Source organism: Lolium perenne, chromosome 3 (genome assembly GCF_019359855.2).
Source record: "Lolium perenne isolate Kyuss_39 chromosome 3, Kyuss_2.0, whole genome shotgun sequence".
Taxonomy (NCBI): Eukaryota; Viridiplantae; Streptophyta; class Magnoliopsida; order Poales; family Poaceae; genus Lolium; species Lolium perenne.
Window position 1 is genome coordinate 307,414,397 of NC_067246.2, and position 27,609 is coordinate 307,442,005.

The following is a 27,609-nucleotide window of genomic DNA, read 5'->3' on the forward strand; positions in this document are numbered from 1 at the left end:
TGTCAGCCCTCCGACTCTGCCCTTCCGCCTACTTATACTCTCCATCGCGAAAACCCTATCACCGAGAGCCACGATACGGAAAAAGTTCCAGAGACGCCGCCGCCAATCCCATCTCGGGGGATTCAGGAGATCACCTCCGGCACCCTGCCGGAGAGGGGAATCATCTCCCGGAGGACTCTACATCACCATGATCGCCTCCGGACTGATGTGTGAGTAGTTCATCCTTGGACTATGGGTCCATAGCAGTAGCTAGATGGTTGTCTTCTCCTCATTGTGCTATCATGTTAGATCTTGTGAGCTACCTATCATGATCAAGATCATCTATTTGTAATGCTACATGTTGTGTTTGTTGGGATCCGATGAATATGGAATACTATGTCAAGTTGATTATCAATCTATCATATATGTGTTGTTTATGATCTTGCATGCTCTCCGTTGCTAGTAGAGGCTCTGGCCAAGTTGATATTTGTGACTCCAAGAGGGAGTATTTATGCTCGATAGTGGGTTCATGCCTCCATTGAATCTGGGACAGTGATAGAAAGTTCTAAGGTTGTGGATGTGCTGTTGCCACTAGGGATAAAACATCACTGCTTTGTCTAAGGATATTTGCGTTGATTACATTACGCACCATACTTAATGCAATTGTCTGTTGTTTGCAACTTAATACTGGAAGGGGTGCGGATGCTAACCCGAAGGTGGACTTTTTAGGCATAGATGCATGCTGGATAGCGGTCTATGTACTTTGTCGTAATGCCCAATTAAATCTCATATTACTCATCATGATATGTATGTTCATTGTTATGCCCTCTTTATTTGTCAATTGCCCAACTGTAATTTGTTCACCCAACATGCTATTTCTTATTGGAGAGACACCACTAGTGAACTGTGGACCCCGGTCAATTCTTTTACATCTGAATACAATCTACTGCAATCATTGTTCTCTACTGTTCTTCGCAAACAAACATCATTTTCCACACCATACATTTAATCCTTTGTATACAGCAAGCCGGTGAGATTGACAACCTCACTGTTAAGTTGGGGCAAAGTATTTTGATTGTGTTGTGCAGGTTTCACGTTGGCGTCGGAATCCCTGGTGTTGCGTCGCACTACACTCCGTCACCAACGACCTTCACGTGGCCCTTGACTCCTACTGGTTCGATAAACCTTGGTTTCTTACAGAGGGAAACTTGCTGCTGTACGCATCACACCTTCCACTTGGGGTTCCCAACGGGTGTGTGCTTTACGCGTCAACAAGCTAAATTTCTGGCGCCGTTGTCGGGGAGATCAAGACACGCTGCAAGGGGAGTCTCTCACATCCAATCTCTTTACTTTGTTTTTGTCTTGCTTTACTTTACTTTATTTACTGTTTTGTTTGCTTTCTCTATATCAAAATACAAAAAAATAGTTACTTGCTTTACTTTATTTACTGTCTTGTTTGCGTTCTCTATATTAAAAACACAAAAAATTAGTTACTTGCATTTACTTTATCTAGTTTGCTTTATTTACTACTGCTAAAATGGGTACTCCTGAGAATACTAAGTTGTGTGACTTCACTAGCACAAATAATAATGATTTCCTATGCACACCTATTGCTCCACCTCGCTACACAGAGAATTTTATGAAATTAAACCTGCTTTACTAAATCTTGATATGAGAGAGCAATTTTCTGGTGTTAGTTCTGATGATGCTGCTGCCCATCTTAATAATTTTGTTGAACTTTGTGAAATGCAAAAGTATAAGGATGTAGATGGTGACATTATAAAATTGAAATTGTTTCATTTCTCCTTAAGAGGAAGAGCTAAAGATTGGTTGCTATCTTTGCCTAAAAATAGTATTGATTCATGGACTAAATGTAAGGATGCTTTCTTTGGTAGATATTATCCTCCCGCTAAAATTATATTTTTGAGAAGTAGCATAATGAATTTTAAGCGATTGGATAATGAGCATGTTGCTAAAGCATGGGAAAGAATGAAATCTTTGGTCAAGAATTGCCCTACCCATGGACTGACTACTTGGATGATCATCCAAACCTTTTATGCAGGATTGAATTTTTCTTCGCGGAACCTATTGGATTCAGCTGCTGGAGGTACTTTTATGTCCATCACCTTAGGCGCCGCAACAAAGTTTCTTGATAATATGATGATCAACTACTCTGAATGGCACACAGAAAGGACTCCACAAGGTAAGAAGGTAAATTTTGTTGAAGAAACCTCCTCCTTGAGTGATAACATTGATGCTATTATGTCTATGCTTGTTAATGGTAGATCTAATGTTGATCCTAATAATGTTCATTTAGATTCATTGGTTGCTCAAGAAGAGCATGTTGATGTGAACTTCATTAAAAATAATAATTTCAACAACAATGCTTATAGGAATAATTCTAACAACAACTATAGGCCATATCCTTCTAATAATAGTAACGGTTATGGTAATTCTTATGGTAATTCTTACAACAATAATAGGAGTGTACCCCCTGGTCTTGAAGCCATTCTTAAAGAATTTATTAGTACACAAACTGCTTTTAACAAAACTGTTGAAGAAAAGCTTGGCAAAATTGATATTCTCGCTTCTAAGGTTGATAGTCTTGCTGCTGATGTTGATCTTTTAAAATTAAAAGCTATGCCTAATGAAACTAAAGATATTAAGTCATTTGCTACAGAAAACTCTATCCAAGTTCGAATTAATGAAAATATTAGATTGATGGCTGAATTGCATGCTAGGTGGGAAAGAGAAGAAAATTTTGCTAAAGAGAATAACGTAGCTAAAGTTTGGACTATTACCACCACTAGTAATGTTGATGCTTCACATGTTGCCAAACCTCCTACTATCAATGGTAAAATAATTGGTGTTAGCAATGTTTCTACTCCTAATGCAAAGCGTGCAAAACTGCCTGAAACTGCTAAAACTGATGAAACTGTTTGTGATAAAACTGCTGAAATTTTTCAGAATATTGGGGACAATGATCCCGTTACTTTAGATCATAATGGTTTAGATTTTGATGATTGTCACATCTCTGAAGTTATTAAGTTCTTACAAAAACTTGCTAGAAGTCCTAATGCTAGTGCTATAAACTTGGTCTTTACAAAACATATTACAAATGCTCTCATTAAAGCTAGAGAAGATAAATTAAAACTTGAAACTTCTATTCCTAGGAAGTTGGAAGATGGTTGGGAGCCCATCATTAAGATGAAGGTCAATGATTTTGATTGTAATGCTTTATGTGATCTTGGTGCAAGTATTTCTGTTATGCCTAAGAAACTCTATAATATGCTTGACTTGCCACCATTGAAAAATTGTTATTTGGATGTTAATCTTGCTGATAATTCTATAAAGAAACCTTTGGGGAGGATTGATAATGTTCGCATTACGATTAACAATAACCTTGTCCCAGTTGATTTTGTTGTCTTGGATATTGAATGCAATGCATCTTGTCCCATTATTTTGGGAAGATCTTTTCTTCGAACTGTTGGTGCTATTATTGATATGAAGGAAGGGAGTATTAAGTATCAATTTCCTCTCAAGAAAGGTATGGAACACTTCCCTAGAAAGAGAATGAAGTTACCTTTTGATTCTATTATTAGAACAAATTATGATGTTGATGCTTCATCTCTTGATAATACTTGATTCACACTTTCTGCGCCTAGCTGAAAGGCGTTAAAGAAAAGCGCTTATGGGAGACAACCCATTATTTTACTTCTGCACTTTTGTTTTATATTTTATTCTTGGAAGTTGTTACTACTGTAGCAACCTCTTCTTATCTTTATTTTATTGCATTGTTGTGCCAAGTAAAGTCTTTGATAGTAAGGTTGATACTAGATTTGGATTACTGCGCAGAAATAAATTTCTTGCTGTCACGAATTTGAGTATCCCCTTCTATAGGTAACTCAGAAAATTCTGCCAATTTACGTGAATGATCCTCAGATATGTACGCAACTTTCATTCAATTTGAGAGTTTTCATCTGACCATGTTAAGTGCCACTAAACAATTCGTCTTTACGGACTGTTCTGTTTTGACAGATTCTGCCTTTTATTTCACATTGCATGTTTTGCTATGTTGGATGGATTTCTTTGTTCCATTAACTTTCAGTAGCTTTGTGCAATGTCCAGAAGTGTTAAGAATGATTATGTAACCTCTGAATATGTGAATTTTTGATTATGCACTAACCCTCTAATGAGTTTGTTTTGAGTTTGGTGTGGAGGAAGTTTTCAAGGATCAAGAGAGGAGGATGATACAATATGATCAAGAAGAGTGAAAACTCTAAGCTTGAGGATGCCCCCGTGGTTCATCCCCGCATATTTCAAGAAGACTCAAGCATCTAAGCTTGGGGATGCCCAAGGCATCCCCTTCTTCATCGACAACTTATCAGGTCACCTCTAATGAAACTATATTTTTATTCCGTCACATCTTATGTGCTTTACTTGGAGCGTCTGTATGTTTTTATTTTTGTTTTTGTTTGAATAAAATCGTATCCTAGCATTCTTTGTGTGGGAGGGAGACATGCTCCGCTGTTGCATATGAACACTGGTGTTCTTAGCTTTACTTTTAATGTTCATGGCGAAGGTTGAAACTGCTTCGTTCATTGTTATATGGTTGGAAACAGAAAATTCTTCATGTGGTAATTGGTATATTGTCTTGAATAATTTGATACTTGGCAATTGTTGTGCTCAAATAGATCATGTTTAATCTCTTGCATCATGTACTTTGCACCTATTAATGAAGAACTACCATAGAGCTTGTTGAAATTTGGTTTGCATGATTGGTCTCTCTAAAGTCTAGATATTTTCTGGTGAGGTATTTGAACAACAAGGAAGACAGTGTAGAGTCTTATAATGTTTTCAATATGTTCTTATGTAAGTTTTGCTGTACCGGTTCATACTTGAGTTTGCTTCAAACAACCTTGCTAGCCTAAGCCTTGTATTGAGAGGTAATACTTCTCGTGCATCCAAATCCTTGAGCCAAAAACTATGCCATTTGTGTCCACCATACATACCTACTACATGGTATTTCTCTGCCATTCCAAAGTAAATTGCTTGAGTGCTACCTTTAAAATTTCATTCCTTGTCTTTGCAATACATAGCTCATGGGAAAATAGCTTAAAAACTATTGTGGTAAAGAATATGTAGCTTATGTATCTTATTTCTTATAAGTTGCTTGTTGAGCGGTAACCATGTTTATGGGGACGCCATCAACTATTACACCTTTGTTGAATATCATGTGAGTTGCTATGCATGTTCGTCTTGTCTGAAGTAAGGGTGATTTATCATGATCAAATGGTTTGAGTATGCATATTGTTAGAGAAGAACATTGGGCCGCCAACTAAAGCCATGTATCATGGTGGAAGTTTCAGTTTGGACATTAACCCTCAATCTCTTATGAGAATAATATCTGTTGTTGAACGCTTATGCATTAAAGAGGAGTCCATTATCTGTTTTCTATGTTGTCCCGGTATGAATGTCCTAAGATGAGATCTCTCAAAAACGAGAAATCAAATGCGATCTATCTCCTTGGATCTTTGTACAGGCGGCATAGAGGTACCCCTTTGTGACACTTGGTTGAAACATATGTTATGCAATGATAATCCATGTAAATCCAAGCTAATTAGGACAAGGTGCGGGCACTATTGGTATTCTATGCATGAGGCTTGAAACTTATAGGATGTCTTATGCATAACACATATGAATTATTACTACCATTGACAAAATTGTTTCTATGTTTTCAAAATAAAAGCTCTAGCACAAATATAGCAATCCATGCTTCCCTCTGTGAAGGGCCTTTCTTTTACTTTTTGTTGAGTCAGTTTATCTACTTCTTTCTATCTTAGAAGCAAACACTTGTGTCAACTGTGTGCATTGATTCCTACATATTTGCTTATTTGCATTCATCATATTACTTTGTGTTGACAATTATCCATGAGATATACATGTTGAAGTTGAAAGCAACTGCTGAAACTTATATCTTCCTTTATGTTGCTTCAAAACTTTCTACTAAGAATTTGTTGCTTTGTGAGTTAACTCCTATTCAAGTCTTATTGATGCTTATCTTGAAAGTACTATTCATGAAGAGTCTTTGCTATATGATTCAGTTGTTTAATCATTGTCTTTACAATTGCTTCGAATCACTTCATTCATCTCATATGCTTTACAATAGTATTGATTAAGATTATGATAGCATGTCACTTCAGAAATTATCCTTGTTATCGTTTACCTACTTGAGGGCGAGTAGGAACTAAGCTTGGGGATGCTTGATACGTCTCAAACGTATCTATAATTTCATATGTTCCATGCTAGTTTTATGACAATACTCACATGTTTTATACATACTTTACATCATTTATATGCATTTTCCGGCACTAACCTATTAACGAGATGCCGAAGCGCCAGTTCCTGTTTTCTGCTGTTTTTGGTTTCAGAAATCCTACAAAGGAAATATTCTCGGAATTGGATGAAATCAACGCCCAGGGTCTTATTTTTGCACGGAGCTTCCAGAAGACCGAAGAGCATACGAAGTGGGGCCACGAGGCGCCCTAACCATAGGGCGGCGTAGCCAGCATGGGGCCTGTAACACCCCAACTTTTGCAAACATGTTTAATTATCCAAAGTGCAAAAATTAGGGGGAACAAAAACTTTTTCTATAGACTAATTAAGATGAACTGCATTGATCTGTTTGTTATGATGAATTGCTTTGATCTGTTGGTAGATGGATTGTCTTGAACTGCTAGTTGAGTTTTGTCTTGAGCTACCTCAAAGAACAACACCTCTAGTGGTCAGACAAACAACTCACCTAATAAAACACATGTGTGACTTAGGAAAAATCATTTTCCTCTTTACTACATCAAACTCTTCTCCTGATGGCAACATGAGTGTGCCATCTTGATTTTCCTATTTGTGAAATCTAGCGCAAATCATCCTTAATTCAAAACTTGGAATTAGCTGCTCCTTATCATATCTTTCCTTTGCAATCTAAAGCAATGCACTTGGGCCTAAACCTACCTTATCTTGAGCACTTCTCAACCATGTCCTTGCCTTGAACTAAATCCCTCTATACTCTTTTATCCTTGCATGTTTTGAGGCTAAGTCAGCAATCTGATTTGGTACGCTCACATGGCAGTTGATCTCTAAGCAACCACCACTGTTATTGGTGATCTCAGTGCATGGATCCCATCTATGCAACACCCTCTTCAACCTCCACATCTTGCATGTCTCAGTCAATCCTTGCAGCTCATATATTCAACTTGATCTTGTACCCTATTCAATGATTCAACACTAGATCACTTCCTTCAATTTTACCTCTTGTGTTTATTCAAGTTTAATCATCACAAAACCAAGAGTGGAATGATGGGTACATTTTGTAGCCACCATCTACCCTTGAGAACACTTCTCCCTAAATTAGTTTTCTCTCCCAAAAATCCTATTGATTTTCCTTCTCTAGTTTGGATCACAAAACTACTTCTAGTTTTATTAAATCTTTTCAAGATATTTCTTCAAAGAAAACACGGAACTGAAATGGGTTTTGTTTTCCATCCCATTTCTACCAACTACTAATCTCTAAAAACATTACTTTCTATTTTGCTTTCTTTTTAACAAAAAGCTTGTTTATGGTACCTATACCATTTCTTGTTTTCCTCTTGCTTATTTTACATTTGAGACAAACTCTACTTTACTTGGGAAAGTAAGTAGAACATTTTGAACTCGTATGTTCCAACTAGTTTCTCTCAAATATTTTCAAATTCCATTCCACTTGAGTTCATTCCAAAATTGTCCCTAGAAAATTGAGGTGTTTCAAACCCCTTTCAAATAACTTCTTTTTCAAATGACAATCCTTGCACATCTTATGCACATCACTGATCTACCACATTTTATCCCCTCACCCTCCAATTCTTGATCAAATGGATTATCATTTGATACTTTCAAGTGGACTCCTTTCAACAAAACCCTAGACTCGGGGAGTATTTCAACCCACTCCCAATTGACCTGTTATTTGAAGCGCAAATTATATTTCTTCATACCCATCTCAATCCTTTATTTTTTTCCATCATCACCTTGACATCATGAATTGATGATTTATGTCACCATATTCATCCTTGTGAGTATATGGTTACTTCACTCCCCATCTCTCCTAGCCTTGCTCTACCATTGTCTAAATCACCATCACCACCATCATCTCTTGGACACATCTTTTATCAGTCGAGAATGCCACCACCATCTACTTTAGCACCCTTGTGCATTAGTATCACTATGCCTAAAATTCTATATCTTTTTAGGCCACCATTTTAGTAATTTGTGAGGCACTCAACCTTGGGTGTCATGCATGTGTAGAAATGCTCTCTTGTTGATCACATGCGCATGGCCAAAAATATGTGGCCGGCCATGCCATGGCACACATGCATCATGCCTCTCCATTTCCCTCTCTCTCACATAATTATTCCACCTTGGGAAGCCTCTCACTTTTTGTCCCTTCCCCATGCCACTAATAATTTCAGCTTTAGTCAAATTCTTCCCCCACAAGCCAGCCTCCCAACTAACACAATCAATGAAGAGGCTACCTCCCAACCAACCCAATCAATGAGGAGGCAACCCACCCCCTCTCCCTCTATATAAAGGGGCTTGGCAGCCCACCCCCTCCTCACTTGCTCTCACTTTTCCACTCCCCACTCTCTCCTCCACTCCCACACACTCTCCTCCTACCTCTCCCCACGAAATTTCTGCTCCTCCTAGCTTCATGGCCGGCCATGGCCATGGAAAGCTCACCAAGATGCAGCTCCTTCCTCCCTCAAGCTCATCCTCACCATGAGAGCCTCCCCCTCCATCTTCTCCCCAACCTTAGATGGTTTAATCTCCTCTTCTTCTCCCTCCATTGCTAAGATTGGATCTTGATGCAGGTGCATGTTGGTCCAAGCATGGAGAAGGTTGAGCTATCCTCAGATCTGATGTTCTTGAGCAAAGTTCGTCCAAAACCTTGCAGTAATTTCTGTTTCTTGCTGTTTCAGATTCTGGTACGATCTTGTAAAATCCGCCAAATCTCCTGTGCAGATCCAAATCGAGTGGTTCAAAGTTCTGCAGATAGGTATTGAAAATATCTACAATTTGGCGTTGGTTTCATCCTCAAATTCGTTACGGATTTTGCATGATAAATAAAGTTCTGCAAACATGCAGAATCATTGTTTGTTAGATTTCTTCCGTTTTACAAAATCTTTTTGAGCAAACTCAATTTTGGGTGAAAGCCCTCTCCAGTACCTTCATTTTGGCGTTGGGTTCACTTCAAATGACCTAATGGAAATGAAATGGTTCACAGATCAAAATCTGGTCAGATCTGACTTTGTCGAATTAAATCAGGAGCTTGGAAACGAATTTTTGAATGAAACTAGTTGGGTAAGAACCACCTTTTCAAAACCTTTCAAATGCCAGTGGTCCCATATTTTTAGGATTTTTCTACGATTTATGGCTTACAGATCTTGTTTTCTGTACAGTCAGATTCAAACAAATTCCTAAATTTGTAGGTTTAATATTTTTGAGTGAATCCAATTGGGTTAGTCTTGTATTAGTACTAGCCATCTAGGAAAAATAGTGTTAGTCTCTGTTCATGCATTTTCGTTACTGTTAGTAAGGTATATGTGTGACATGCATTGTTGGACCAAAACTTGTTGGGTTTATTTAAAAACCTTGACCAACTCTTTTATTTAGAACTGGGCAACATTTGTTTTATGCTTGCAAAACAAAACCTCTGCAACTCAACTTTAGCCCTATCGTTTTGCTTAAGTTTTCAAATGATGTGGAATGTGGTTTGCTTCCTATTTTGGATGTTGTGTTATGTGAGCAAACTAAGTTAGGAAAATTGTTTTCTACTTTTCCAAAAATGTTTGCAAATGTTTTGTGAATGTATTTGATGTCAAACTAATGCTCTTGTCCTCTTTATGATGTTATCTACCAGGGGATACTTAGTTGTGCCATGGTGATACCTAGAGAGGCAATTGCTAAGTCGTGGCACTCTCATACCTTTACTAGGTAAATAAATGGGGTTTTCTTTTAGTTGCTTTGTAGTATCTATAAGTCTTTTGTATGTTAGCCCTTAGTAAAGTGGTTAGCTATTGATTGTTGAATGTTACATGCTTGTTATGTTTGGAGCAATGTGATTGATTGTGTTCCTTTTATATTTTTCGGCGATAGATGCGAACAATTTCGGAGGAGAAGAAGAAGAAGTGGAATCGGACAAGGATTTTATTTGTACTGTGGGAATTCTTATTTGATGGAGTTGAAGAAGTCCAGGGACAAATAAGCCAAGGCAAGCCATCTCTTGATCTCTGAATGTTTAATCACATATTGTGGTTACTTTGTTGTTGTTCTTGTCTCTCGATCTATCTTGTGTTGTTTCTACTTATGTTGATGGAGCATGCTCACCATGAGCATGTTTATTCTCTTTGACACCTCAACTACAACCACCTTTAGTGAAATGGTGGTCTTCATTATCATGATCTTGGTGTACCCTCTAAGTGTGAGGGGTATGCCCACTTATCTTGTGTGTGTCGACCTCTTGACACCCTTTTTGCACCCCTTAGTGGTATGATGGTTAGTATCATGCCCTTGTTATACCTTCTACCTTGTGATGCTATGCATACTTACTCCCAAGAGTGCCACACCTTTTGTTGATGTTATGCATACTTACTCTCAAGTATGTTGAACCCCTTGTTGTTGTTATGCATGCTTACCCTGAGCATGTATGCCCCCTTTGACCACCTATTTTACCATCTTCTTAGTGGTATGATGATCAACATCGTGACCCTTTTGTCGAATCCTCCTACTTATGTTGTCCCCATGCGTGCTTATCCTAAGCATGTATAATCCCCTTGACACCTCAATTATCATCTCCTTAGAGGTATGACGGCTAGCATCATGCCATTGATGTATCTTAGCTCCTACATAAAACTTTAGGTTGGGAACCCCTCAAGGTTTACCTTGTTGTAAATGTTTATGAAAACCTTGGGTAAGATAACCTTACCCAAGTGTATGGTTTATGAAGGCAAAGAGGATCTTGTCAAAGATGTTTGAGAAAAGGAATGTGTGTGTGACTTGGGTTTTGAGAAAAAACGACACATGGTTCTTTGTATTCGCTCAAACAATTACACAGCGCAACCATAGCTACTCCAACGTGGGCACGGGGCTTAACTTGACGTTTGTTCTTCTTAGCATGAGGCACCGCACAACTATACAAGGGTACGGTTACCCCCGAGTCCGGGTTGTCGAGGTTGGGACAATAGTATAACGGGAGGCCTTCGGGGCTGACCCGTCCGGAAGACACTATGGGTCTCCTGGCTTGGCGGTGGAGCCACGCTCAAAAGGAGGTGAGCTGCCACGGTGCCGGGGAGGTACATACTCCATAGGGTAGGACCTCGTGTTAAGTCGAATGGGCGAAAGGTTATGTCCGGGTATCCGTCGTGGCATATGTCGTTATGCGGGGATGATGCCCACACGATAGGTATCCGGATAGTTGTGGTGAAAGTGTGCAAACTCTGCAGAGTCAAAACTATTCGAATAGTCGCGTCCGCGGTCATGGACGGTTGGGATGGCCGTTACAGAGCTGTGTCGAGTTTTGGTTTTGAAAATGATTTCCAAAGGAAATGTGTGTTGGAAGTAGGAAGGGTACGGGAAAGATGGTGTGCCGACCATGTGGAGATGGTCGAGGAAAATGAAACAAAAGAGGGTGACCCTTCCTAGTGTTTCATGTAGAGGAACTTTTCTTTAACAAAGATATAGAGATGTCATAGCACTTCCCTAGCAATCCCTTCAAATGAGATGGTGGTATGCTAACTCTTCTTTAACAAAGATATAGAGATGTCATAGAACCACCATAGTGTCCGCATCACTTGAGATGCCGGTATGCTATATCAACAAGAGAAACTATTTCTCTTTCACATGCTTTATCCACGAGAGAAACTATTCTTCCTCTCTTGTCTTCTTTAGTTAGAATTGTTATCACCTTTTTGATGGTTTGCGAGTACAATTCAAATGTACTCACGGCTTTGTCCCTGGCTATTTACTTGGCCGTACTTGGAGGAACACGATGGATGAAGAAGGAGTTGACGACGTCTATGCGAGCTAGGAACGTCTTCCCAGTCAGTTGCCTGTAGGGTTTAAGGCGAATGACTTGGGCTCCGCGCTGTTGAAGTGATGATGCTACTCTGATGTTTAGTTAGGCCCTTCGAGGCTATTATGTAAGTAATGGTCATGTGACATTATTGTAATTTTCTTATTCCGCTTTGTAATGGATGGTGTAATTTGATATCAGTTCGGTTATGTGTTCACGGCGCACCGATCATGGGATCGTGAACTATATACATAACGGGGTATTTCGGACGATTAGTCCGGGGTCCCCATGAGCTGGTATCGAGCCATCTGACCGTAGGAGACCTTAGTTAGCATGGACGTTAGTTAGGAAACAAGTACTTGGACAAAACTATTTACAAAACAAATTGTTTCTTTAGTCGGAAGTATAGCTTCTACTCCTCTTATTTATTCAAAGCTTCTAAAATTCTTACCTCTCCGCTTTAAAAAAAGGTTTGAAAATTCTTACTCTATTGTCTCAGCCAATTCAAACCTACATATTTGAAGATGTCCCCAACTCGGATCGGAGACTCGAACTCGAAGATGGCTCAATCCCTCAGGAAGACTCATATATCTCCAACTGCAACTATTGAAGATTGGATGCCGACGTAGCCGTGTGCTTGTTGGGATGATAACATCATGTCTTTGGTTGTCACCAAAGTCTATCAAGGAGCTGACCTTCTTCCTCCGTGGACTTGCACTTTTTGCAGTCATCTGGGATCAAGTCCTCAGTTCTTGTCTAGTACTTTTTAGGCCAGCTACAAGAAGTTGACGATTTCGGAGTACCTCAACAACTACCTCTTCGAAGACCTCACGTCCCCGGGATGTTGAGCAAGAAGACTACGCAGTTTCTCCTCCGCCTCAACATAGAAGACCGAACACTGTGCCTGCTTCGCAACCAACTGCCCCGAAAATCCATGTTGGAGTCCATAAGAGCAAAATGAAGATGGCAACATATGTGACCAGCCCCCAAACCAATAGGATGGATAGGACAAACTCAATCGCTTTGATTGAGCTACCCCCACGCATTAGGCATTCCATGGGTACTTAGGTTACCATGCCTGGTTTGATGATTGCTTGTAGTTCCCTTGTGTGCTGCCTTGAGTGTCTTTTGTTTGTTTGTTGTGTGTATAATTGTCTTGGCTTTTCGGTCTAAAAAACACCCTTAGTGTGATAAACTAGCTTAGAAAGCCTCCCAAAGATGTTTTCACCCTCACCTACCTCGCCGATGTTTTGCTAACTGCTAGTTAGTTGGATAAGTTAACGAAAAGCTCTAACTCTACCCCCGTTAGCGCTTGTTTTTCAAACATCAGGAAAACTAACCCAAACCCCCATCTACGCTAACTTCCTTCAATATCAGCTGGAGCATCTCGACTACGCCAAGAAAGAAGAAGCCCTACCTTCAAGAATGACTGCACCTCTGCAAGAAGACATACTAATTTGGACTAACCTTGGAGCATAATCGCGCTAACCTCGAGGATATTTTCTTGAAAACTACCCTCTAACACACCGTCTAGCAAGTTGAGTGAACAACAGCGTCAAAGCCAAGCTACATCACATGGTTCATCTGGTCCTCATCAAGTGAAGGCTCCTGAAGATACCTCAAGACTCAAGACTTTAGGCGTAGTTTACCCGCTAACTTCTTAGTTGCTACTGAAGTCAGCACCGACCCTCAAGCTGAAGATTGTCTTCGACGACCCCTGTTGCTGCTTCATATGGGTACCAACCAGGCGTTTCATCAACTTATTAACTCACGGCGCGTCCCCTATGGTTTAGTTAACACCGTGAGTGCCTCTTGAAGTTGCGGTCTGCACGTCGCCCCTAAAGATTCTTCAACTGAGTACGGAAGATCGATGACTCCTTCAGAAGCCCCCGACAGGACCGCAAGGCAGAAGCTCTGAGTTTTTCCGAAACCCGATGAAAAATCCTAAGGGTGGAAGACTTCGTCTTCCACTAAAAATTGGAGCTGACCCTAAAATTTTAAACCTTTCTAAAACACCGTTGGGAACTTGGGATGCACTAACTCCCTTTGAAGCTGTGGATTGCACCTCGCTCCCTGAAGATGCTTCAACTCAAGACGAGAGAAAGATCACTTCTTCGAAAGCACCGACAAGACCGTGGCCGAAGCTTAGAGTTTTTTTTAAACCCCCTCTATGAACAATTTTAAGGGTGGAAGACTTCGTCTTCCACAAAAATTTAAAGTTAACTCTAAAAAGTTTTCAACCCTGCTAACGCACCGCTGGAGTGCACTAACTCTCCCAGAATCTTGAACCCCCGCTAGGATCGCTTAGAAGCTACAAATCTAACACCTACATGGAGTAGTCAACCTCTTCATGAAGCTCGCCTTCGGCAGGAATCCATCATGTCTCCCAGAAGATGAAGCAACGACCTTCTCGGCAACGGCACATCTACAGAAAAATGGAGTCTAACTTTAGTTAAACTTTACAACCCCTCGAGTCCTACGCTTAGTAATCTCGGGACGAGATTATTTTAAGGGTGGAAGATCTGTAACACCCCAACTTTTGCAAACATGTTTAATTATCCAAAGTGCAAAAATTAGGGGGAACAAAAACTTTTTCTATAGACTAATTAAGATGAACTGCATTGATCTGTTTGTTATGATGAATTGCTTTGATCTGTTGGTAGATGGATTGTCTTGAACTGCTAGTTGAGTTTTGTCTTGAGCTACCTCAAAGAACAACACCTCTAGTGGTCAGACAAACAACTCACCTAATAAAACACATGTGTGACTTAGGAAAAATCATTTTCCTCTTTACTACATCAAACTCTTCTCCTGATGGCAACATGAGTGTGCCATCTTGATTTTCCTATTTGTGAAATCTAGCGCAAATCATCCTTAATTCAAAACTTGGAATTAGCTGCTCCTTATCATATCTTTCCTTTGCAATCTAAAGCAATGCACTTGGGCCTAAACCTACCTTATCTTGAGCACTTCTCAACCATGTCCTTGCCTTGAACTAAATCCCTCTATACTCTTTTATCCTTGCATGTTTTGAGGCTAAGTCAGCAATCTGATTTGGTACGCTCACATGGCGAGTTGATCTCTAAGCAACCACCACCGTTATTGGTGATCTCAGTGCATGGATCCCATCTATGCAACACCCTCTTCAACCTCCACATCTTGCATGTCTCAGTCAATCCTTGCAGCTCATATATTCAACTTGATCTTGTACCCTATTCAATGATTCAACACTAGATCACTTCCTTCAATTTTACCTCTTGTGTTTATTCAAGTTTAATCATCACAAAACCAAGAGTGGAATGATGGGTACATTTTGTAGCCACCATCTACCCTTGAGAACACTTCTCCCTAAATTAGTTTTCTCTCCCAAAAATCCTATTGATTTTCCTTCTCTAGTTTGGATCACAAAACTACTTCTAGTTTTATTAAATCTTTTCAAGATATTTCTTCAAAGAAAACACGGAACTGAAATGGGTTTTGTTTTCCATCCCATTTCTACCAACTACTAATCTCTAAAAACATTACTTTCTATTTTGCTTTCTTTTTAACAAAAAGCTTGTTTATGGTACCTATACCATTTCTTGTTTTCCTCTTGCTTATTTTACATTTGAGACAAACTCTACTTTACTTGGGAAAGTAAGTAGAACATTTTGAACTCGTATGTTCCAACTAGTTTCTCTCAAATATTTTCAAATTCCATTCCACTTGAGTTCATTCCAAAATTGTCCCTAGAAAATTGAGGTGTTTCAAACCCCTTTCAAATAACTTCTTTTTCAAATGACAATCCTTGCACATCTTATGCACATCACTGATCTACCACATTTTATCCCCTCACCCTCCAATTCTTGATCAAATGGATTATCATTTGATACTTTCAAGTGGACTCCTTTCAACAAAACCCTAGACTCGGGGAGTATTTCAACCCACTCCCAATTGACCTGTTATTTGAAGCGCAAATTATATTTCTTCATACCCATCTCAATCCTTTATTTTTTTCCATCATCACCTTGACATCATGAATTGATGATTTATGTCACCATATTCATCCTTGTGAGTATATGGTTACTTCACTCCCCATCTCTCCTAGCCTTGCTCTACCATTGTCTAAATCACCATCACCACCATCATCTCTTGGACACATCTTTTATCGTGTCGAATGCCACCACCATCTACTTTAGCACCCTTGTGCATTAGTATCACTATGCCTAAAATTCTATATCTTTTTAGGCCACCATTTTAGTAATTTGTGAGGCACTCAACCTTGGGTGTCATGCATGTGTAGAAATGCTCTCTTGTTGATCACATGCGCATGGCCAAAAATATGTGGCCGGCCATGCCATGGCACACATGCATCATGCCTCTCCATTTCCCTCTCTCTCACATAATTATTCCACCTTGGGAAGCCTCTCACTTTTTGTCCCTTCCCCATGCCACTAATAATTTCAGCTTTAGTCAAATTCTTCCCCCACAAGCCAGCCTCCCAACTAACACAATCAATGAAGAGGCTACCTCCCAACCAACCCAATCAATGAGGAGGCAACCCACCCCCTCTCCCTCTATATAAAGGGGCTTGGCAGCCCACCCCCTCCTCACTTGCTCTCACTTTTCCACTCCCCACTCTCTCCTCCACTCCCACACACTCTCCTCCTACCTCTCCCCACGAAATTGCTGCTCCTCCTAGCTTCATGGCCGGCCATGGCCATGGAAAGCTCACCAAGATGCAGCTCCTTCCTCCCTCAAGCTCATCCTCACCATGAGAGCCTCCCCCTCCATCTTCTCCACAACCTTAGATGGTTTAATCTCCTCTTCTTCTCCCTCCATTGCTAAGATTGGATCTTGATGCAGGTGCATGTTGGTCCAAGCATGGAGAAGGTTGAGCTATCCTCAGATCTGAAGTTCTTGAGCAAAGTTCGTCCAAAACCTTGCAGTAATTTCTGTTTCTTGCTGTTTCAGATTCTGGTACGATCTTGTAAAATCCACCAAATCTCGTGTGCAGATCCAAATCGAGTGGTTCAAAGTTCTGCAGATAGGTATTGAAAATATCTACAACTTGGCGTTGGTCTCATCCTCAAATTCGTTACGGATTTTGCATGATAAATAAAGTTCTGCAAACATGCAGAATCATTGTTTGTTAGATTTCTTCCGTTTTACAAAATCTTTTTGAGCAAACTCAATTTTGGGTGAAAGCCCTCTCCAGTACCTTCATTTTGGCATTGGGTTCACTTCAAATGACCTAATGGAAATGAAATGGTTCACAGATCAAAATCTGGTCAGATCTGACTTTGTCGAATTAAATCAGGAGCTTGGAAACGAATTTTTGAATGAAACAAACTGGGTAAGAACCACCTTTTCAAATCCTTTCAAATGCCAGTGGTCCCATATTTTTAGGATTTTTCTACGATTTATGGCTTACAGATCTTGTTTTCTGTACAGTCAGATTCAAACAAATTCCTAAATTTGTAGGTTTAATATTTTTGAGTGATTCCAATTGGGTTAGTCTTGTATTAGTACTAGCCATCTAGGAAAAATAGTGTTAGTCTCTGTTCATGCATTTTCGTTACTGTTAGTAAGGTATATGTGTGACATGCATTGTTGGACCAAAACTTGTTGGGTTTATTTAAAAACCTTGACCAATTCTTTTATTTAGAACTGGGCAACCTTTGTTTTATGCTTGCAAAACAAAACCTCTGCAACTCAACTTTAGCCCTATTGTTTTGCTTAAGTTTTCAAATGATGTGGAATGTGGTTTGCTTCCTATTTTGGATGTTGTGTTATGTGAGCAAACTAAGTTAGGAAAACTGTTTTCTACTTTTCCAAAAATGTTTGCAAATGTTTTGTGAATGTATTTGATGTCAAACTAATGCTCTTGTCCTCTTTATGATGTTATCTACCAGGGGATACTTAGTTGTGCCATGGTGATACCTAGAGAGGCAATTGCTAAGTCGTGGCACTCTCATACCTTTACTAGGTAAATAAATGGGGTTTTCTTTTAGTTGCTTTGTAGTATCTATAAGTCTTTTGTATGTTAGCCCTTAGTAAAGTGGTTAGCTATTGATTGTTGAATGTTACATGCTTGTTATGTTTGGAGCAATGTGATTGATTGTGTTCCTTTTATATTTTTCGGCGATAGATGCGAACAATTTCGGAGGAGAAGAAGAAGAAGTGGAATCGGACAAGGATTTTATTTGTACTGTGGGAATTCTTATTTGATGGAGTTGAAGAAGTCCAGGGACAAATAAGCCAAGGCAAGCCATCTCTTGATCTCTGAATGTTTAATCACATATTGTGGTTACTTTGTTGTTGTTCTTGTCTCTCGATCTATCTTGTGTTGTTTCTACTTATGTTGATGGAGCATGCTCACCATGAGCATGTTTATTCTCTTTGACACCTCACCTACAACCCCCTTTAGTGAAATGGTGGTCTTCATTATCATGATCTTGGTGTACCCTCTAAGTGTGAGGGGTATGCCCACTTATCTTGTGTGTGTCGACCTCTTGACACCCTTTTTGCACCCCTTAGTGGTATGATGGTTAGTATCATGCCCTTGTTATACCTTCTACCTTGTGATGCTATGCATACTTACTCCCAAGAGTGCCACACCTTTTGTTGATGTTATGCATACTTACTCTCAAGTATGTTGAACCCCTTGTTGTTGTTATGCATGCTTACCTGAGCATGTATGCCCCTTTGACCACCTATTTTACCATCTTCTTAGTGGTATGATGATCAACATCGTGACCCTTTTGTCGAATCCTCCTACTTATGTTGTCCCCATGCGTGCTTATCCTAAGCATGTATAATCCCCTTGACACCTCAATTATCATCTCCTTAGAGGTATGACGGCTAGCATCATGCCATTGATGTATCTTAGCTCCTACATAAAACTTTAGGTTGGGAACCCCTCAAGGTTTACCTTGTTGTAAATGTTTATGATAACCTTGGGTAAGATAACCTTACCCAAGTGTATGGTTTATGAAGGCAAAGAGGATCTTGTCAAAGATGTTTGAGAAAAGGAATGTGTGTGTGACTTGGGTTTTGAGAAAAAACGACACATGGTTCTTTGTATTCGCCCGAAACAATTACACAGCGCAACCATAGCTACTCCAACGTGGGCACGGGGCTTAACTTGACATTTGTTCTTCTTAGCATGAGGCACCGCACAACTATACAAGGGTACGGTTACCCCCGAGTCCGGGTTGTCGAGGTTGGGACAATAGTATAACGGGAGGCCTTCGGGGCTGACCCGTCCGGAAGACACTATGGGTCTCCTGGCTTGGCGGTGGAGCCACGCTCAAAAGGAGGTGAGCTGCCACGGTGCCGGGGAGGTACATACTCCATAGGGTAGGACCTCGTGTTAAGTCGAATGGGCGAAAGGTTATGTCCGGGTATCCGTCGTGGCATATGTCGTTATGCGGGGATGATGCCCACACGATAGGTATCCGGATAGTTGTGGTGAAAGTGTGCAAACTCTGCAGAGTCAAAACTATTCGAATAGCCGCGTCCGCGGTCATGGACGGTTGGGATGGCCGTTACAGAGCTGTGTCGAGTTTTGGTTTTGAAAATGATTTCCAAAGGAAATGTGTGTTGGAAGTACCGGAAGGGTACGGGAAAGATGGTGTGCCGACCATGTGGAGATGGTCGAGGAAAATGAAACAAAAGAGGGTGACCCTTCCTAGTGTTTCATGTAGAGGAACTTTTCTTTAACAAAGATATAGAGATGTCATAGGACTTCCCTAGCAATCCCTTCAAATGAGATGGTGGTATGCTAACTCTTATTTAACAAAGATATAGAGATGTCATAGAACCACCATAGTGTCCGCATCACTTGAGATGCCGGTATGCTATATCAACAAGAGAAACTATTTCTCTTTCACATGCTTTATCCACGAGAGAAACTATTCTTCCTCTCTTGTCTTCTTTAGTTAGAATTGTTATCACCTTTTTGATGGTTTGCGAGTACAATTCAAATGTACTCACGGCTTTGTCCCTGGCTATTTACTTGGCCAGACTTGGAGGAACACGATGGATGAAGAAGGAGTTGACGACGTCTATGCGAGCTAGGAACGTCTTCCCAGTCAGTTGCCTGTAGGGTTTAAGGCGAATGACTTGGGCTCCGCGCTGTTGAAGTGATGATGCTACTCTGATGTTTAGTTAGGCCCTTCGAGGCTATTATGTAAGTAATGGTCATGTGACATTATTGTAATTTTCTTATTCCGCTTTGTAATGGATGGTGTAATTTGATATCAGTTCGGTTATGTGTTCACGGCACACTGATCATGGGATCGTGAACTATATACATAACAGGGTATTTCGGACAGTTAGTCCGGGGTCCCCACAGGGCCCGTGCCGGCCTATGGTGTGGGGCCCCTGTCAGCCCTCCGACTCTGCCCTTCCGCCTACTTATACTCTCCGTCGCGAAAACCCTATCACCGAGAGCCACGATACGGAAAAAGTTCCAGAGACGCCGCCGCCGCCAATCCCATCTCGGGGGATTCAGGAGATCATCTCCGGCACCCTGCTGGAGAGGGGAATCATCTCCCGGAGGACTCTACATCACCATGATCGCCTCCGGACTGATGTGTGAGTAGTTCATCCTTGGACTATGGGTCCATAGAAGTAGCTAGATGGTTGTCTTCTCCTCATTGTGCTATCATGTTAGATCTTGTGAGCTGCCTATCATGATCAAGATCATCTATTTGTAATGCTACATGTTGTGTTTGTTGGGATCCGATGAATATGGAATACTATGTCAAGTTGATTATCAATCTATCATATATATGTGTTGTTTATGATCTTGCATGCTCTCCGTTGCTAGTAGAGGCTCTGGCCAAGTTGATACTTGTGACTCCAAGAGGGAGTATTTATGCTCGATAGTGGGTTCATGCCTCCATTGAATCTGGGACAGTGACAGAAAGTTCTAAGGTTGTGGATGTGCTGTTGCCACTAGGGATAAAACATCAATGCTTTGTCTAAGGATATTTGTGTTGATTACATTACGCACCATACTTAATGCAATTGTCTGTTGTTTGCAACTTAATACTGAAAGGGGTGCGGATGCTAACCCGAAGGTGGACTTTTTAGGCATAGATGCATGCTGGATAGCGGTCTATGTACTTTGTCGTAATGCCCAATTAAATCTCATATTACTCATCATGATATGTATGTCCATTGTTATGCCCTCTCTATTTATCAATTGCCCAACTGTAATTTGTTCACCCAACATGCTATTTCTTATTGGAGAGACACCACTAGTGAACTGTGGACCCCGGTCCATTCTTTTACATCTGAATACAATCTACTGCAATCATTGTTCTCTACTGTTCTTCGCAAACAAACATCATTTTCCACACCATACATTTAATCCTTTGTTTACAGCAAGCCGGTGAGATTGATAACCTCACTGTTAAGTTGGGGCAAAGTATTTTGATTGTGTTGTGCAGGTTCCACGTTGGCGCCGGAATCCCTGGTGTTGCGCCGCACTACACTCCGCCACCAACAACCTTCACGTGGCCCTTGACTCCTACTGGTTCGATAACCTTGGTTTCTTACTGAGGAAAAACGTGCTGCTGTACGCATCACACCTTCCTCTTGGGGTTCCCAACGGGCGTGTGCTTGACTCGTCATCACCTAGCTGAAAGGCGTTAAAAAAATCACTCTTGGGAGATAACCCATGTTTATTTTCTGTAATTCTTCTTTTTGTTGAGTCTTGGACGTTATTACCTATGTAATTACCTCTCCTTATCATTTTTATTTCGTTTTTGTGCCAAGAATAGCCTCTAATAGGAAGACAGTAAGATTTGGGGAGGTTGTTGTCCTGAAAACAGATTCTTTGCAGTTACCATAAAAATTCGTAAAAAAGCTATAGCATAATTTTGAGGTATCATTTTTTATGTATATGCCCCCAGGTTATTATGTAACTTTTGTTAGTTGACCACTTTTCGAGATGACCAACTGAGGATTTTCGAAAAATCGATCTTTACCTGCTGTCTGTTTTGACACATTTCTGCACTATTTGCATTTGCCTCTTAAATGTCTTTATTTTTGAGTTCTTTTGATCAAAGATCTTTTTTAAAGGTTGCTACAGTAGCTAATTCTTTAATAGATGTTTGATATATGTTAGAACTGAACCCAAGTGGATTTGTTTATTTTAATTGTACTAATGCTGCTAATAAAGAATTGTGTAAAGTTTTGTATGAAGGAAGTTTTCAAGTGTAGAGAGAGAAGAATGATGTGATGAGATGAAGAATGGACAAAAGCTCAAGCTTGGGGATGCCCTTGCACCCCAAGAAACATTTAAGAGGTACAAGCATCAAAGCATGGGGATACCTTGGGCATCCCCTCTTCATCAACAAAGCAACATGTCATCTCTCTATGCGCTATATTTTTATTACTTCATACGCTATGTGTTGTTCTTGGAGCATTTTTATTTTTGTTTTTAGTTTAGTTTTATTTTGTTTGCTGTAACATATGTTGGATCCCGGCACATTAGTTTTGGAGAAAGACCCGCTCCATTTTAATTGCATAAGACGCTGGTAGTGCGCCCTGTCACTAGTCAGCTAGCAACACCTTCAGAAGTCCCGCCTTTCTCCTACTGGTCGATTAAACCTTGGTTTTTTACTGAGGGAAACTTGTTACTGTGTTCATCAAAACTTTCTCTTGGGGTTCCCAGCAGTGTGAAGTCAGCGTTACGATAAGCACCATCAGTATGCTCCTATGATACCACGGTTGAAACATTTGTTCAGAAACAAAGAGCATGTAAAGTTGTTCAATGGCACAAACAAGACCGTAAGAAAGACGAGATATTGAGACACCCCGCTGATGGGTCAGAGTGGAGAAAAATTGAGAGAGTGTTCCCAGACTTTGCAGATAACGCAAGAAACTTAAGGTTTGGTCTAAGTACAAATGGCATGAATCCTTTCCGGGACCAGAGCTGCAGTCATAGCACATGGCTTGTAACTCTTTGTATATATAACCTTCCTCCTTGGTTGTGCATGAATTGAAAGTTCATTATGATGTCACTGCTCATCCAAGGCTCGAATAAACCCGTAAACGACATTGATGTGTACCTAAGGCAATTAATTGAAGAACTTTTACAGTTGTGGGGCAAAAATGGTGTACGTGTGTGGGATGAGCACAAACAAGAGCCATTTGACCTATGAGGTTTGCTTTTCGTAACCATCAATGATTAGCCTTCTCTTAGCAACCTTTCAGGACATACAAACAATGGATACAATGCATGCACACATTGTTTAGATGAGACTGACAATATATATTTGGATAAATCTAGGAAGGCTGTGTATCTTGGGCATCGTCGATTTCTTCCGAACAATCGTGCCGTAAGAAAGAAAGGCAAGCATTTCAAAGGTGAGGCAGATCACCGGAACAAGCTTATCGGCCGTACTGGTGATGAGGTATTTGCTATGGTCAAGGATCTAGAAGTAATCTTTGGAAAGGGTCCTGGCGGACAATCTGTTCCGAATGACGATACCGGACACGCGCCCATGTGGAAGAAAAAATCTATATTTTGGGAGCTACCCTATTGGGAAGTACTAGAGACCCGCTCTTCAATCAACGTGATGCACGCAACAAAGAATCTTTGAGTGACCCTGCTAGGCTTCCTGGGTCTGTATGGGAAGAAAAAAGATACAATGGAAGCACGGCATGACCAATAACGTATGAAAGCACAAGACGGCATGCATCCAGAGAATGATACGGATAAAGGACTTCATTACTCTAGCTACGCTCTTACCAAAGCAAAGAAGGAAATATTTTTTGAATGCCTAAGCAGTATCAAGGTCCCGTCTGGCTTCTCGTCGAATATAAAGGGAATAATAAATATGGCAGAGAAAAAGTTCCAAAACCTAAAGTCCATGACTGTCACATGATTATGACGCAATTGCTTCCGGTTGCATTGAGGGGGCTTCTGCCGAAAAATTTCCGAGTACCCATTGTGAAGTTATGTGCATTCCTCAATGCAATTTCTCAGAAGGTAATCGATCCAGAAAGTTTACCAAGGTTATAGAATGATGTGGTTCAATGTCTTGTCAGTTTCGATGGTGTTCCCACCGTCCTTCTTCAATATTATGATGCCCCTCCTGGTTCACTTAATCGAAGAGATTAAAGTTCTCGGTCCTGTATTTCCACACAATATGTTCCCTTTCGAGAGGTTCATGAAAGTCTTAAAGAAATATTTTGTAACCTTGCTAGTCCATAAGGAAGCATCTGCAAGGGCTATGGAACAGAGGAGGTCATTGAGTTCTGTGTTGACTTTATTCCTAACCTTAAGCCGATTGGTGTTTCTGAATCGCGGCATGAGGGGAAGAAATTAATGATAAGTATGGACAACAATTCTTTCACTCAAGCACGCTACACTGTTCTCCAAATTTTCACCTTGGTGGCTCCGTATATCAAGGACTACAAGGATATTGTACGCTCCAAAAACCCAGGGCAGTCTAACGATTGGATTACTGATACGTCTATTATGCCATCATGTTTAGATCTTGTGAGCTGCCTATCATGATCAAGATCATCTATTTGTAATGCTACATGTTGTGTTTGTTGGGATCCGATGAATATGGAATACTATGTCAAGTTGATTATTGATCTATCATATATGTGTTGTTTATGATCTTGCATGCTCTCCGTTGCTAGTAGAGGCTCTGGCCAAGTTGATACTTGTAAATACAAGGGGGGTATTTATGCTAGATAGTGGGTTCATGCCTACATTGAATCTGGGACAGTGACATAAAGTTCTAAGGTTGTGGATGTGTTGTTGTCACTAGGGATAAAACATCAATGCTTTGTCTAAGGATATTTGTGTTGATTACATTACGCACCATACTTAATGCAATTGTCTGTTGTTTGCAACTTAATACTGGAAGGGGTGCGGATGCTAACCCAAAGGTGGACTTTTTAGGCATAGATGCATGCTGGATAGCGGTCTATGTACTTTGTCGTAATGCCCAATTAAATCTCATATTACTCATCATGATATGTATGTGCATTGTTATGCCCTCTTTATTTGTCAATTGCCCAACTGTAATTTGTTCACCCACCATGCTATTTCTTATTGGAGAGACACCACTAGTGAACTGTGGACCCCGGTCCATTCTTTTACATCTGAATACAATCTACTGCAATCATTGTTCTCTACTGTTCTTCGCAAACAAACATCATTTTCCACACCATACATTTAATCCTTTGTTTACAGCAAGCCGGTGAGATTGACAACCTCACTGTTAAGTTGGGGCAAAGTATTTTGATTGTGTTATGCAGGTTCCACGTTGGCGCCGGAATCCCTGGTGTTGCGCCGCACTACACTTCGTCACCAACGACCATCACGTGGCCCTTGACTCCTACTGGTTCGATAAACCTTGGTTTCTTACTGAGGGAAACTTGCTGCTGTACGCATCACACCTTCCACTTGGGGTTCCCAACGGGCGTGTGCTTTACGCGTCAACAAGGACCTTTCTGGCTGGGGGATCTTCGGATCGTCACGAAGCTTCAGCGGTTATTCCTTCTTCCACGTCTCTGGGATGGATGTGGTCTTCTTAACTCCTTTGGCAACTTCCCGTTTGCATCCAACAAGGCCAAGCAAGCTCAGGGAGCAGCGGAACCGGTGGCGTGCCATCGACACAGTCTGTAGCTTGAAGACGAAAAACATCTCAAGAATTTTGTTCTATCACATAAATCTCATATAATTTTCGTTCCACGTGTCCGTGTTCTTTAATTTCGGTGTGGCTTATGTTTAGAAACGGAGAGAGTATATTATATAGCTGGTCATATCACGACGTGCGTATCTTCTTGATGCTGCGGTGTGCAATTGACATAGGACCCGGTTTGATTTTCTCATCCAACGCATGAAACTATGCACCAAGTTAGTGTGTCCACCAGTTTTCTCCTCTCTCTCTCCAATTATTCCCAAATTCTTGTCCATCCTCTCTCTCCCTATACATCTTTCGTCTCCAAAATACTCCTAAGCAAAAGTGGCAGCATCATTGGCCACGGCCATGGATTTGTGGCTCTCCGCCCCGCCAATCCAGACACCATCTGTTACCTCTCACCTCTCACTCAATCTCTCACCCCAAAATAATTAGTGAATCACCTAGGTCCTAGAAGACCATAGACCACCGGTGCCAGACCGCTCGAGTTCTCAGGCGAAGCCTTGGATTCTACGAACCTGAGGGCTCAATTCCGTTTCCCATGTCTCCCTCATCAACCAGCAACTGAAATTTCCGCTGCTCCCCTCTGGTTTTGGTTGTATGTAGGAAACCAAGTATGAACTGCTCGGGCATTTAGACCAAGCAATGGCCAGGACGGCGGAGGCCTCCAACGGGCCGGATGGTCCGAGCTCCCGGACGACCTCCACATCACGGTCTACCATCGATGCTACTCCTCGCTGTACGATCGTGCGCGCTTCGCCGGCATGTGCACGTCGTGGCACGCCATCGGGTCACAGCATCCAGCATTGCTCGGCTTCCCGTTGCTGCTCCCCTCAATCAGAGACAGCGAACGTGACCACCAGCTGCGAGCGTACAGCCTTGAGGACGGCCGGTGGCGGGACTTTGGAGTGGCGGCTGCTGGGGCTCTTCAATCTGCAATCCCACGCGTAGGTGCTGCCGGCGGGGGCCTGGCCGAAGGCGGTCTGCGGGCATGTCCGGCGGCGGGAGACACGCAGGTGGGGCACCGGCCGCAGGGGCCTGGCCGAACGCGGTCGGAGAGGGCCGGCGGCGAGATGCACGCGGCTTGTGTCGGCTGGATCAGATATGGTGGAGGCAGAGTTGGGGTTAGGCTGCCGTGGGGAAAGAAACTAAAAACGAACCGGTATCATGGCAAGCTGCGTATTATGTATTTTGGTGGGAGGGTAAAACGGTCAAAAAAAGCGTTGAAGGAACTTTTTGGCAGAAACCTTAGAGCATCTCCAACAGGCGCGCTAAAACACGGCGCGCTAAACCTCCGTTTCGGCGCGCTGCAAACCGCTGGCGCGCGTGATACCGAATTTTCCCCCGCCGGAGGCTGTATTTTGCAGCGCGCGTTGGTGCGGGAAAAAAGCACCTCCGCCGGAGGCTGTATTTTGCAGCGCGTTTCGACCGTTTTTTCAAAATTAATCAAACGAACGATGAAAATTTGATCGAAAATAAGAATATAATTAAAAAGTTCAACGATACAGCGCGACATAGAGGACGAAAATGAAAATCTAAAGCTACTCGGAGGAGTCCCAATCGAAGTCCGACGAGTGGGTGCTCGGAGTCGTCTCCGACACCGGCGTCGTCGTCCACTCGAAGGAGGAGGAGGAGGAGAGGACGATCGTCGACGGCCCTGCGCCCTTCTTCTTTTCCTCCCCCTTCCTCGCCGCCTTCGCGGCCCTCGCCGCCTTCCTCGCCACGGACTCGGCGCGGCGCTTCTCGCGCGAAGCTTTCTTCTTCACCTTCTCCGCCGCCTTCTCCTCCTCCTTCTGCACGTAGAAGGCCTCCGTGGCGGCGACGTCTTCGGGGAAGCGGCGCGCCCACTCGAGGCGCAGCGCCTCGTCG

At 41.6% G+C, this 27,609-nt stretch overlaps 1 protein-coding gene across 10 annotated transcripts; it reads left to right on the plus strand.

Moving 5' to 3' along the window:
• The first annotated feature begins 8,635 nt into the window (after window positions 1-8,635).
• Window positions 8,636-20,342, plus strand: LOC127345362 (uncharacterized). Of its 10 annotated transcripts, none has more exons than XR_011756204.1 (8): window positions 8,637-8,942; window positions 9,031-9,064; window positions 9,293-9,369; window positions 9,929-10,002; window positions 10,165-10,279; window positions 17,974-18,047; window positions 18,210-18,324; window positions 20,087-20,342. XR_011756204.1 is itself a non-coding variant. In XM_051371838.2 (6 exons), the coding sequence occupies exons 1-5, from the start codon at window positions 16,919-16,921 to the stop codon at window positions 18,316-18,318; spliced, it is 363 nt and encodes a 120-aa protein (XP_051227798.2). In that variant the 5' UTR covers window positions 16,655-16,918; the 3' UTR covers window positions 18,319-18,324; window positions 20,087-20,342. The 10 variants fall into 10 exon arrangements, 3 of the variants coding, with proteins under 3 accessions (XP_051227800.2, XP_051227798.2, XP_051227799.2); XR_011756206.1 differs by having other exon boundaries at window positions 8,643-8,906; window positions 8,988-9,064; XR_011756205.1 differs by lacking the exon at window positions 17,974-18,047 and having other exon boundaries at window positions 8,636-8,942.
• The last annotated feature ends 7,267 nt before the right edge of the window (window positions 20,343-27,609 follow it).

Coding starts and splice junctions, on each gene's coding strand:
- LOC127345362 (XM_051371838.2), top strand. CDS start 16,919: ATGCAGGTGCATGTTGGTCCAAGCATGGAGAAGGTTGAGCTATCCTCA. Junction 16,988..17,075: donor ATCTGAAGTTCTTGAGCAAA/GTTCGTCCAAAA, acceptor TCTCGTGTGCAG/ATCCAAATCGAGTGGTTCAA. Junction 18,048..18,209: donor CACTCTCATACCTTTACTAG/GTAAATAAATGG, acceptor TTTCGGCGATAG/ATGCGAACAATTTCGGAGGA.